At 34.5% G+C, this 14,010-nt stretch overlaps 1 protein-coding gene across 1 annotated transcript in view; it reads left to right on the forward strand.

The window, feature by feature from the left end:
- EXOC5 (exocyst complex component 5) overlaps window positions 1-14,010 on the forward strand; it is a 63,041-nt gene that overhangs the window by 33,705 nt on the left and 15,326 nt on the right. The window contains exons 8-12 of the mRNA XM_044230746.1: window positions 4,074-4,118; window positions 4,226-4,366; window positions 5,358-5,440; window positions 6,458-6,667; window positions 8,441-8,588. Coding sequence (XP_044086681.1) covers window positions 4,074-4,118; window positions 4,226-4,366; window positions 5,358-5,440; window positions 6,458-6,667; window positions 8,441-8,588 — 627 coding nt within the window. The remainder of the gene's footprint in view (window positions 1-4,073; window positions 4,119-4,225; window positions 4,367-5,357; window positions 5,441-6,457; window positions 6,668-8,440; window positions 8,589-14,010) is intronic.

Raw genomic sequence — 14,010 nt, forward strand, 5'->3', positions numbered from 1 at the left:
TAAATCTAACAGGAGAAGGGAAGTAATAAGGATTAGAGCAGAAATAAATGATATAGAAATTTTTAAAAAAAAGTAGAACAGATCAACAAAAGTAGGAGCTGGTTCTTTGAAAGAATTAACAACAACAACAACAACAACAACGAAAAGAGTGATTATCAGAAAAAAAAATTAACAAAAGATAAACCCCTAGCCATACTTACCAAAAACAAAAGAGAAAGGACCCAAATAAATAAAATCATAAATGAAAGAGGAGCGATCACAACCAACACTGCAGAAATACAATTATAAGAGAATATTATGAGCAATTATATGCCAACATATAAATTCCTAGAACAAATAAACCACCAAAACTAAAACACAAAGAAATTGAAAACCTGAACAGGCCCATAACCGGCAAAAAAAATTGAATCAGTAGTAAAAAAATCTCCCAACAGACGAGTCCAGGGCCAGATGGCTTCCTTGGAGAATTCTCTCAAACATTTAAAGAAGAATTAATAGCTGTTTTTCTGAAACTGTTCCAAAAAATAGAAATGAAATGAAAACTTTCAGATCTATTCTTGAGGCCAGCATTACCTTGATCCAAAAACCAGAGGGTTTTAAAAGAACCCACTAAAAAGGGGAATTACAGACCAATAACAGTCCTGGTGAATGTGGATACAGAATGTGGATGCAGAATGATACTTATCTAATTGAATTCGGTAGTACATCAGAAGGATTATTCACTATAACCAAGTGGGATATATTCCTGGGCTGCAGGGGTGTTCAATATCTGTAAATCAATCAGTGTGATACACTGCATTAATATGAAAGAAAGGATAAGTACCGTATGATATTCTCAGTAGATGGAGAAAAAGCATTTGACAAAATACAGTATCTTTTCTTGACAAAAATCCTTAAGAAAGTAGGAATAGATGGAACATACCTAAACATAATAAAGCCCGTATATAAAAGACCCACAGCTACTGTCATACTCAGTGGGGAAAAACTGAGAACTTTTTCTCTAAGGTCAGGAACACGACAGAGATGTGCACTCTTAACCACTGTTGTTGAACATAGTACTGGAAGTTCTAGCCTCCACAGTCAGACAACAAAAAGAAAAGGCATCCGAATTACCAAAGAATTCAAGCTCATGCTTTGCAGATGATATGATACTCCATAGAAAACTGCTGCAGCTGATACAGAAATTCAGCAGTGTCACAGGTAATAAAACCACAAAGAAGTCTGTTGCATTTCTGTGCACCGATATTGAAGCAGCAAAAAGAGAAATCAAGGAATCAGTCCCATTTACAGTTGTGCCAAGAACCATAAGATACCTAGGAAAAATCTAACCACAGAGGTAAAAGATCTGTACTCTGAAAACTGTAGAACACTTATGAAAGAAATTGAGGAAGACACAAGGAAATGGAAAAACATTCCATGCTCATGGATTGGAAGAATAAGCATTGTTACAATGTCTGTACTAACCAAAGGAATCTGTGCATTCAGTGCAATCCCTGTCAAAATAACACCATCATTTTTCACAAAGCTGGAACAAACAATCCTAAAATTTGTATGGAACCAGGAAAGACCCTGAATAGCCAAACGAATGTTGAAAAAGAAAACCAAAGCTGGTGGCATCACAATTCTGGACTTCAAGCTGTATTACAAAGCTGTGATCTTCAAGACAGTGTGGTACCAACACAAAAATGGACACATAGATCAATGGAACAGAATAGAGAACCCAGAAATGGATGTACAACTCTATGGTCAACTAATCTTCAACAAAACAGGAAAGAATATCCAGTGGGAAAAAAACAGTCTCTTCAACAAATGGTGTTGGGAAAATTGGACAGCAAAATGCAGAAGAATGAAACTGGATCATTTTCTTGCACCATACACGAATTTAGAATGGCTCAAAGACCTAAATGTGAGACAGGAATCCATCAAAATCCTAGAGGAGAACACGGCAGCAACCTCTTTTGACTTTAGACACGGCAACTTCTTACTAAACATGTCTGTAGAGGCTGTAGAGGCATGGGAAATAAAAGCAAAAATGATTGGGACTTCATCTAGATAAAAAGCTTCTGCACAGCAAAGGAAACAGTCAATAAAACTAAAAGGCAATGTATGGAATAGGAGAAGATATTTGCAAATGACATACCTGATAAAGGGTTAGTGTCCAAAATCTGTAAAGAACTTATCAAACTCAACACTGAAAGAAAACAAAAATCCAGTCAAGAAATGGGCAGAAGACATGAACAGACATTTCTCCAGAGAAAACGTACAAATGGCTAGTGGACACATGAAAAATGCTCCACATCACTGAGCATCAGGGACATACAGATCAAAACCACAATGAGATACCGCCTCACAACAGTCAGAATGGCTAAAATTAACAAGTCAGGAAACAAGATGTTGGTGAGGATGTAGAGAAAGGGACACTGTTAGTGGGAATGCGCTGGTGCAGCCACTCCGGAAACAGTACAGAGATTTCTCAAAGAGTTAAAACTAGAACTACCGTATGAATGAACAATTGCACTTCTAGGTATTTACCCAAAGAATACAAAAACACTGATTCAGAGGGGCCCATGCACCTCAAGGTTGATAGCAACAATGTCCGCAGTAGCCAAAATATGGAAAGAGCCCAGTTTTCATCAACTGATGAATAAAGAAGATGTGTGTGTGTGTGTGTGTGTGTGTGTGTGTGTATGTGTGTGTATGAATATTACTAAGCCATCAAAAAGAATTAAATCTTGCCATTTTCAGTGATGTGGATGGAACTAGAGGGTATTATGCTAAGCAAAATAAGTCAAGCAGAAAAAGACAAATAGCATATGATTTCACTCATATGTGGAATTTAAGGAACAAAACAGGTGAACATGGGGAAGGGAAGGAAAAACAAGATAAAAACAGAGAGGCTGGCAAACCGTAAGGAATTTTTATTTTTTTTTTTAAGATTTTATTTATTTGACAGAGAGAGAATGCACAAGCAGGGGAAGAGGGAGAAGCAGGCTCGCTGCTCATCAGGAAGCACAACATCAGGCTTGATCCCAGGACCCAGGGATTATGACCTGAGCCGAAGGCAGATGCTTAACGGACTGAGCCACCCAGGCATCCCAAGAAGCTCATGACTATAAGGATTAAACAGGGTTGCTGTAGGGAGGTGGAGAGAGATGGGGTAAATGGGTGACAGGCATTAAGGAGGGCACTTGTAATGATTACTGGGTGTTATATGTAAGTGATGAATCACTAAATTCTACCACTGAAACTAATAATATGATGTATGTTAACTAAATAAAATCTAAAAGGAAAGAATAAATACATAGAAAAATATATATAAAAAACTTTATATTTGTATCTAAGTAGGGAAATAGAAGTAATTTTTTAGACTTTTCATTTAAGTAAAATACCTGTATGAGTATTGAGAATGGCTCTTTAAACAATAGTATACTTTGCATTGCTTACTTGTTTTTAATGTATGAATTGTTAATGAGTAAAAATCATTATAGAGAGCTTAATATGACAAATTATTTGTTTAAATATGTTCTGCTAAAATAGATTCAGTTTTAAAAGTAAATTTCCAGAAGGCCAGTTGAGTACAGCTCTGTTCAGATTCTTGTAGGGGAACACAAATGCTTTGAACCCAAGAGAGTAAAGAAGGAAGTACATACATAAGTATACATGTACATACATACAAGGTATACGTATGTACGTATGTAAACCCTTTTTCAAGATTGTGAATCTGTGTGTGGGTGCGTGCACACAACATGTTTTAGAGTTGAAGGAGATGGCTAGGGGATCATAGGGCAAAAGACTTTACAGAAATCATATCTCAGTGTTCTTTCATTCTAAAGTGCTACAAGGATATGAACCAGGTGATTAATTTCAAAGAAAGCAACTGAGAGAAGATACTATGTTATTAGTTTTCTACATTTAATTTTACTTAAGTCCAATAACTATTACTATTGGTGATTCATTAGGACATAGACATAGCTTTATTGCATATAATAATTCTTTTATTGAGATTATTACTATTATGATTATTATTGTAGTTAAACCAGAACTGTGATAATGTATTTCTTTCTTCTTCATAGGGTTATTCCCACTGTGTTGATGTTTATATAAAGCAGTGCCAGGAGGTAACATAATAGTACACTTTATTGGATTTTATTTTATTTTATGCTAATCTGTATTTTTAGAACCATTTAAAAACTATATATTCACTATGTAAAATGGCTCTATTTAGGGTGCTTACTTGAGAAATGATATATTTGAAGATGCAGCAATACTCTGTCAACGGGTGAACAAACAAGTTGGAGATATCTTTAGTAATCCAGAAACAGTACTGGCTAAACTTATTCAAAATGTATTTGAAATCAAACTGCAGGTAATTTTAAACATCAACTAAATGGTTCTTAAAGCAATATGTGAATTTTTTTCCTCTGTTTTTAAAGTTTTTTTAAAATTTAGTTTGTTCATATAATGCCCTTTGGGATAATAATCTGTTTATTCAGTCAAGGGCAAAGGAATGACAGTATCATGCTTTTTTAAAAAAAATACTGTTCATCAAGAAAAAAGGTACTAATCATAATCACTAAGCATCATCAGAGCACGTTTGAAATTTATTCCAATAGCAGTAGTAGTTGTAACAGGTTATAGAGGGGTAGCCTCAGATTTTAATTTTTATTGGGTGCTCACTTTGACCAATAGATGGCATATGTGAAGTTGAGTAAAAATTGCAAGTGCAATCTGTAGAATTTTTTTAATAATATTTACTAATATTAAAAGAAAAAACACAGTAATTTAATTTACAAACCTGACTCCCATAGCATTATACATTAAAGCAACATTTCCCAAACTATGTTTACTACTGGATTAAGCAACACTGATGTGTTTGTTTTTGAAACATAATTCAGGACTTTTCATATGCTTTGAAAGTACTAATGTGTATTGTGATTCTCTGGAAACAGGAGTGTAAAGTACAGCATTTCCCAATTTTAGAGTAGTATCTGTTAATGTCTCAAGGAACACTAGTGTTATATCCAGGCCACAGTTTGGGAAATGCTGCTTTTAAGGAATTGACTATATCAATATAGCCTCAGGTTTTGTTTTTTAAATGTACTTTATGAGGCAAGATGGGCCAGTTTCAAAAGAAAAGATATTTTGAAATTCTTAATACTTATTCCCAAGAGGGCTATAGATGAACATGTAAATATGAGAAGCATTAAAAATTAAAAACCTTATTTTTTTTTATATTGGTATATTTTCCATGCATTGCCTTTGCCATTGTATTTTAATCAGAACAATTAAAGAATGTGGAATAATTTTAGAGAAAAATATATTTACTTACATGACAAAATGTTGACTTTTTTTTCCAGACTTTTGTGAAAGACCAGTTAGAAGAATGCAGGAAGTGTGATGCAGAGCAGTATCTCAAAAATCTCTATGATTTATATACAAGGTATACTTTTAATTACTAGAAAATAGGAAAATAGTAGCAGCTCAGATTTTCTTTCCTTTTTTTTTTTTTAATAGAAAATGAAGTATTCAGGAATTTTGGGGTAATAGTTTGTCAGATAGCAGTATACCTTTTAGCATTAAATCTTGGTTATATAGACTACTATTGTACAAAGAGCAGTATTTTTAGCTTGTTAACTTAAGGAATTGGATATTATGCTGTATAGTCATGTACTTTAACTTTTTTTTACGTTAAGACTCAAAAATTTTGTTTCTGGTTTTAATTGTAAGCTAGTTCACTGTTCTTTCATTTTTTTTTTCTCTAAGAGATAGTATAATTATATTTGGCATTTAAAACATTAGAAATTGAGAAAGTCACAAATTCTTAGCAAATGACAGTTTCAGCTGTAAGTATATATGAAAATTTATCTTGGGCTTTGTAATTGAAAGTATATTTGGAAATACTGAATCAAAAGCTTCTTGTGGAGTTTTTTCCCCAGTCCTTTTGCTGTTCATCAGTGTTATCATTTTGAGAGGAAGGTTTTCAAAATTAATCATAGTCAGGAAGTCCATCCCAACAACTTTTATCGTGAGCCTGTCTTTAATAATGTGAAACAAAAAAATTAGAGGAAAGTCTACATGGAAAAAGAAAAAAGAGAATGAAAGAAAGTAGATCTCTCAGTATGCTGACGTAGATACCATATCAGGAATGGCATTAGAACATATTGAAGTCATTCTGCCACTGTTGCCATTTCTAGACTGGTTGGTTGCCTCAGTTTCCTCTCCTAGAAGCAAAATTATCTCTAGTCAGTTCTCTAAACTGCAGTGTTGTTTGTAATACCCTTTCTGCATTACATATAGCCCTGTGCAGCTGCTCTTTGTATCCTAAGTGCCTTCCAAGGTTTAAGAAATGGTGGTTTAACATGTTATTAAAATCACATTGTAAAAATATATATTCCTTAGTATTGTCACTCTACCTAAAATATACATTAATCTTTTTTTCCCCCTTTTCCATGAAAAGAACCACAAATCTTTCCAGCAAGTTGATGGAGTTTAACTTAGGTACTGATAAACAGACTTTCTTGTCTAAGCTTATCAAATCCATTTTCATTTCCTATTTGGAGAACTATATTGAGGTGGAGACTGGATATTTGAAAAGCAGAAGTGCTATGATCCTACAGCGCTATTATGACTCAAAAAACCATCAGAAGAGATCCATTGGCACAGGAGGGTGAGTGTTTTTGTTAAATGTTGTAGTTAAAGCTAAAGATTTTAAGAACTTTATTATATTTGGACAAAGTTGTCAAATATTAACAGTCAGTGAATTTTCTGTGAAGAACTCCTTTAACCCAGCTCATTTACACCATTGATCAAATTCTGTCTCTTGAGTCACGTGTTGAAATGCAACATAATATAATTAAAATGTAAAGCAGAATACCAGCACTATAAAGAGTTCTATAGTCTCCTTTTTTTCCCCCCAGACTGAGTGAATTATTCCAGGTTATTAACTAGGAAATACATTGTTTCTGTTGTTGCAGGTATGGGGAGAAAAACAGCAAATAGTTTACAGTTTAGATACCTTGAGCTTTTTGATGATCTGGGGATAAAATTAATATCTTGAAACCTATAATTATTCACATACTACAAAAAAATGATTTGCTATACGATTAGTAGTACCTTTTATCCAGATCTCAACCCATTTGATTCTAGAATGAAGCAGAATGACTTAAGCAGACCCATATAATTAGAATATAGAGTACACTCAAATCAGTTTCTTGTTTCCCAGTTGGTCATATACTAAATCGTGATCAGGGAGTGGTTATAATTAGGAATAAGAAGTGACATCTGAAAGGCAGCAGCAAGTAAGGGAAGAGATAAACTAAAGAACAACCATGAGAATAAAAAAAAAAAAAGTAATAGTTTGGGGTGCCTGGCTGGCTCAGTCAGTGGAGCATGCGTCTCTTGACCTCAGGATTCTAAGTTCAAGCCCCATGTTGGGTGTAGAGATTACTTAAAAAAGAAAATAAAATCTTTATTTATTTATTTTTAAAAGATTTTATTTGTTTGAGAGCGAGAGAAAGAGCATAAGCAGGGAAAGGATCAGAGGTAAAGAGAGAAGCAGGCTCTGCTGAGCAGGGAGCCTGATGCAGGGCTCATTCGCAGGACCCTGGGATCATGACCTGAGCTGAAGGCAGATGCTTAACTGAGACACCCAGGCTTCCAAAAAATAAAATCTTAAAAAAAAAAAAAAAAAAAATTCATAGTGGTCTAGAGCTAGGTATTCTAGGAGCAAAAGAAATCCAATCTTCTAAAGATACCACCATATAGTAAATGTTCAAAGTAACCCTTAGTCATTAAGAAAAGCTAAATTATGTTTAATATATCTTGTTTAATAATGATAAAGAAATGTGCAATATGCTCAAATGACTAAATGTATTTAAAAAACACGAAATTTTAAAGTTTATTTTAAGCAGGACCATTAGTTATATTAACTTATTTGGAATAGTCCCCTTTATAAGGAAACCAAACAAGAAACTTTTGGCTGTTGAGTCAGAATTATAGAGCGGAGAGAGACTTTAAGGGTCATAACTCCAAATATACTCATTTTTCAGAAGAAATTTTCTGTTTAGAGATTAAGGCTTGAGGTGCCTGGGTGGCTCGGTCGTTAAGCGGCTGCCTTCGGCTTAGGTCATGATCCCAGGATCCTGGGATCAAGCCCCGCATCAGGCTCCCTGCTTGGCGGGAAGCCTGCTTCTATCTTTCCAACTCCCCCTGCTGTGTTCCTTCTCTCACTGTGTCTCTCTCTGTCAAATAAATAAATAAAATATTTTTAAAAAAAGATTAAAAGATGAAGGCTTATTTTACTTTGTAGAACTAATTATTGGAATCAGAACTTCTAGGTCTGGCAATTAGTCCATTTTTTTCTGATGATGTATACTAAGTTGAAGAGTACTTGAAATCTGTGTGAAGTGTTCTCTTTTCATTTGTTGTTATGATGCATTAGTATTCAGGATTTGAAAGAGAAAATTAGACAACGTACCAACTTACCACTGGGGCCAAGTATCGATACTCATGGGGAAACTTTCCTATCTCAAGAAGTGGTGGTTAATCTTTTACAAGAAACCAAACAAGCCTTTGAAAGATGTCATAGGGTAAGAGTAGTTATAAATTTATTTTATTTATATGGTTGTGTTTTTTTACTTTGCCTTGTTTATAATATATAAATGTGCTCTCTGGTTAGGAATAACTATTTTTTCTAATAAAAAATGATAGAGGGTTTGTTTTGGAGAACAGAATTATTTTAAAATTATTTAGAAGCATGTTTTAATATAACTTTAAAGTTGAATATACAAATTTTTCTTCTATAAGTGATATTAAATCAAGATATGAAAGGGAGATTTAGAGCCATCTCCTAAAGAAAGAGAGCATTAGGGAAAGAAGGGTGCTTTAAGAACCCAGATAGCAAAGGAAAAGTTGACTCCATTAAAATTTAGAATTTCTGTCCAGCAAACACACTTTAACAAAGGAAACAGGTAAGTCACAGCCTGTGAGAAGGTATTGTAACCAATATTACTAGCAGAAGATTATGTAAAACAAATAGTGGCAAATAATTGTACAGCATATGCTATGTCCCAATGCTCTTTAGATATCCAATAGCTCATTTCATCATTGTAACAACCTTGTGAGGTTTTTATTCCATTTTACTGATGAAGAAACTGAGATACGTACTTCTTAAGCAATAGAATGGAGCGTTGAGGTAGTCTTAATTTTTTTACTTGTATTGATATATATGGTCTATATTTTATATTGATGGACAGTAAATCAGTATAAATTACTCATATAAATATAAATAAGTAGAAAACAAAGACTATTAAATGCCTGTCTGGGTTCTCAGTACATAAAGTAACTATCATCTGAGTCCATTATATGTGGTAGCCAAGAGTGAGGTCTCTGGAATCAGCCAGAGAACGCAAAAGCTGGCTCGACCACTTCTTGTGGCCAATTACCTAATGTCTTTAAAGCTCAGATTCCTTACCTACAAAGAGGAGATAATATATGCAAATTATTTTGAAAGAAGTTTTGATAAACACATGTAAACAAATACAGAAAATGTAAATTACCAGGAAGATATTCAATCTCACTAATAGGAAAATGAAACTTAAAAAGGGAAAATAACTAACTTCTTCTCAGTCTGCAAAAATTAAGTCTGATGATACTAAGTGTTGGTAAGGATGAGGAGCAATAGAAATTTTCTTATGCTACCAATGGAAGTAAAAATTGGTATAGTTTGGATAGTAACTTGAGAATTCCTTAGAGAAACTCATAGATCTATATACCATGTCTAACATCATAGCAGCATTGTTTATCATGGTGAAAAATCAGAAGCAAATTAAGTGTGCCTCGAAAAGAGAATTGATAAATTGACATTGTTCATATACTAGAAAGCTATAGAACAATTTAAATGACTAAACTAGAGTTATATGTATCATATATCTCAAAAATACAGTGTTGAGAGAAAAGAACAAGATGGGGGAAAGGTATATTCAGTACAATACCACTATATAAAGTTTTTTTAAAAAGTAGAAGAATACCTCATATTGTTTAGGGATGTGCACAGGCATAAACGTGATAGATTCAGGGTAGTGTTTGCCATGAGGGAGGGGTACCTAAGGGACTTTATTCATATGTAGGACTTCCCTTCTTCCCTCCCCCGCAAAAAGAAAAAAATCTGAAGTACATTTGGAAAAATGTTAATATACGACACCTCTAGGTGGGTGATGGGTGTATTTGGTAAATTACTGTCTCTAGTTTTCTGAATGCTGGAAATAATGTTAAAATATTTCTAAAGATCATTGAACCTGAAGCTGTCAACATTATATTGTTTGACTCGTAGTAACTAGCTCTGTATCATGACCTTTTGTCTGGAAATTAAAAGATGGAAATTCAGTTGAAGTTCAGTGCAATCTGATCCAAGAAACATGTGTTTACTTTGTAGCAGCTGATATGTTAGACATTGAGTTTGTAAAAATAAGACATATATATTACTTTTGCATACTGTGGAGACATATAAATAATCAGTGCAAAATAGGTACACCTTGCTGGAACCAAAGACAATGCAACCAGCTCTGCCTGGTTAAAGAATTGAGGAAGAGTATTTATTTGAAAAGGTTTCAAAAAGAAGGGAACATTTTAGGCCTGAGTCTTAAAGCTACATAATTATCTTCAAGAAGGTGATTCTTGGAGAGAATAGTTGATGTAAAAAGTAGTATGCAGAGATCAGCTGTGCAGCATAAAATGCTTGAAATAAAAATATACATGGGAGAGTAATGAGAAAGGAAATTGAAAAGATAAATAGACTTTTTGCATACCATGTTTGAAAATTTAGATCTCACCTTGTAGATGATGATGATGCAAGCTTTAAAGGATTATTTAAAAAGGGCAGTGTAATAAACAGATTGGTGCTTTTTTCCTTTCTTTTTAAAAAAGTAACTTTGAGATACCTTTGACATTTAGTAAACTACATTTATTTAAACTGCACAATATGATAACTTTGATAAGTTACGTCTACATTTCTGAAGCTTAATTTCAGCCAAGATAATGAACAGATTGATCACCCCAAAAAGTTTCCTTTTGTCCTTTTATAATCCCCCTTTTCTCTTCCTTCATTTCTGTCCTCAGAGAACCACTGATCAGCTTTATGTCACTGTAGATTTGTTTTCAAAAGGAGGGTGACATTTGAGGACTGAGTCTCAAAAGCTAAATAGGATATCTTTAAGAGGTTCATTAATTTTCTAGAATTTTTTGTGAATACTATGTTATAATATGTACATGTGTTTCTGGTTTCTTTCACTCAGCATGATATTTTTAGAAATTCATCTGTGTTGTATATGTTACTTAGTATACTCCTTTCTGTTGCTGAGTCGTATTTCCTTTCATGAATATACTACAGTATATCTCCTTACTTATTGATAGACATTTAGATTGATTTCAGTGTTTGACTATTATGAATGAAGTTGCTGTGAACATTCAGGGATATGTCTTTATGCAGACATATGCTTTCATTTCCCTTGGGTATATACTTAGTAGCAATATGGCTGAGTCATATGGTATTTCTTTTAAAGGAACTCCCAAACTGTTTTCCAAGGTTGTTGTTTCTTTTGATATTCCCACCAGCAATGTGTGAAAGTTTCATTTGCTCCCCATGATCTCCAACATTTGATATGATCAGTCTTTTTAATTTTAGATAGCCTAATGGTGTGTAGTAATATCTTAGTTTTAGTTTGCATTTTCCTAATGACTAATTGAGTATCTTTTCATGTGTTTATTTGCTATTTGTACATATTCTTTGGTGTATTTTGTGTATTTTGTGCATTTAAAAAATTAAGTTATTTTCTTGTTATCCTTTGAGAGTTCTATATGCATAGATATAATAAATGATATATTCATAGATAATAAATGACATATTCATTTATCAGATAGATGATATGCAAATGTTTTCTTTCAGTCTGTGACTTGTGTTTTTAATCTTTTAACAGTGTTTTCAAAGACTAGAAGTTCTATTTTATTTTATCTTTTCAGTATTCCATGATTCATTGTTTAAGCACCACACACCCAGTGTTCCATGCAATATGTGCTCTCCTTAATACCCACCACCAGGCTCAACTAATCCCCCTCCCTCTCCCCTCACCACAAACAAAACCCTCAGTTTGTTTCTCAGAGTCCACAGTCTCTCATCTCAATCCCACTCTGATTTCCCCCAATTCACTTTTCCTTTCCTTCTCTTAATATCCTCCATGTTAATCCTTATGCTCCACAGGTACATAAAATCTTATGATAATTGACTTTCTCTGCTTGACTTATTTCACTCAGCATAATGTCCTCCAGTCCCGTCTATGTTGATAGAAAAGTTGGGTATTCATCCTTTCCGATGGAGGCCTAATACTCTATTATATATATGGACCTTATCTTCTTTATCCATTTGTCTATTGAAGGGCATCTTGGCTCTTTCCACAGTTTAGCAATAGTGACCATTGCTGCTATGAACATTGGGATACATATGGACCTTCTTTTCACATCTGTATCTTTGGGTTAAGTACCCGGTAGTGCAATTGCTGGGTCATAGGTTACCTCTATTTTTAATTTTTTTTTTTTTTAGGTTTTATTTATTTATTTGACACAGAGAGAGAGAGAGAGAGAGATTGATTACAAGTAGGCAGAGAGGCAGGCAGAGAGAGAGGGGGTAGCAGGGTCCCCACGGAGCAGAGAGCCCAATGTGGAGCTCTGTCCCAGGACCCTGATGTCATGATCTGAGCTAAAGGCAGAGGCTTAACCCACTGAGCCACCCAGGCACCCCTATATTTAATTTCTTAAGGAGTCTCCACACTGTTTTCCAAAGTGGCTGCACCAACTTGCATTCCTACCAACAGTGTAAGAGGGTTCCCCTTTCTCCACATCCTCTCCAGCACTTGTTTAATGTCTTGTTAATTTTGGACATTCTGACTGGTGTAAGGTGGTATCTCAGTGTGGTTTTGATTTGAATCTCCCTGATGGCTAATGATGATGAACATTTTTTCATGTGTCTGTTAGCCATTTGTATGTCTTCTTTGGAGAAGTTTCTGTTCATGTCTTCTGCCCATTTTTTGACATGCTTATCTGTTTTTTGAGTGTTGAGTTTGAGGAGTTCTTTATAGATCTTGTATATCAGCCCTCTGTCTGTAGTGTCATTTGTGAATATCTTCTCCCATTCCTTGGGTTGCCTCTTTGTTTTGTTGACTATTTCCTTTGCTGTGCAGAAGCTTTTGATCTTGATGAAGTCCCAAAAGTTCATTTTCAGTTTTGTTTCCTTTGCCTTTGGAGACATGTCTTGAAAGAAGTTGCTGTGGCCGATATCAAAGGGGTTGCTGCCTATGTTCTCCTCTAGGATTTTGATAGATCCCTGCCTCACATTGAGGTCTTTTATCCATTTTGAGTTTATCTTTGTATATGGTGTAGGAGAATGGTCAAGTTTCATTCTTCTATATGTAGCTCTTCAATTTTCCCAGCACCATTTATTGAAGACACTGTCTTTTTTCCACTGTGTATTTTTTCCTGCTTTGTTGAAGATTATTTGACCATAGAGTTGCAGGTCCATATCTGGGCTCTCTGCCCAGATGTATGTGTCTGTTTTTGTGCCAGTACCATGCTGTCTTGGTGATCACAGCTTTGTAGTAAAGCTTGAAATCAGGCAACATGATGCCCCAAGTTTTGTTTTTCTTTTTCAACATTTCCTTAGCGAGTCAGGGTCTTTTTAGGTTCCATACAAATTTTAGGATTGCTTGTTCCAACACTTTGAAAAATGCCGGTGGAATTTTGATTGGGATGGCATTGAAAGTATAGATTGCTCTAGGCAGTATAGACATTTTAACAATGTTTACTCTTCTGATCCATGAGCGTGGAATGCTTTTCCATCTTGTTGTGTCTTCTTCAATTTCTTCCTGGAGTGTTCTGTAGTTCCTCAAGTACAAATCCTTTGCCTCTTTGGTTAGGTTTATTCCCAGGTATCTTATGGTTCTTGGTGCTATAATCAGTGGAATC

The sequence above is a fragment of the Neovison vison genome, chromosome 13 (assembly GCF_020171115.1).
Source record: "Neovison vison isolate M4711 chromosome 13, ASM_NN_V1, whole genome shotgun sequence".
Classification (NCBI taxonomy): domain Eukaryota; kingdom Metazoa; phylum Chordata; class Mammalia; order Carnivora; family Mustelidae; genus Neogale; species Neogale vison.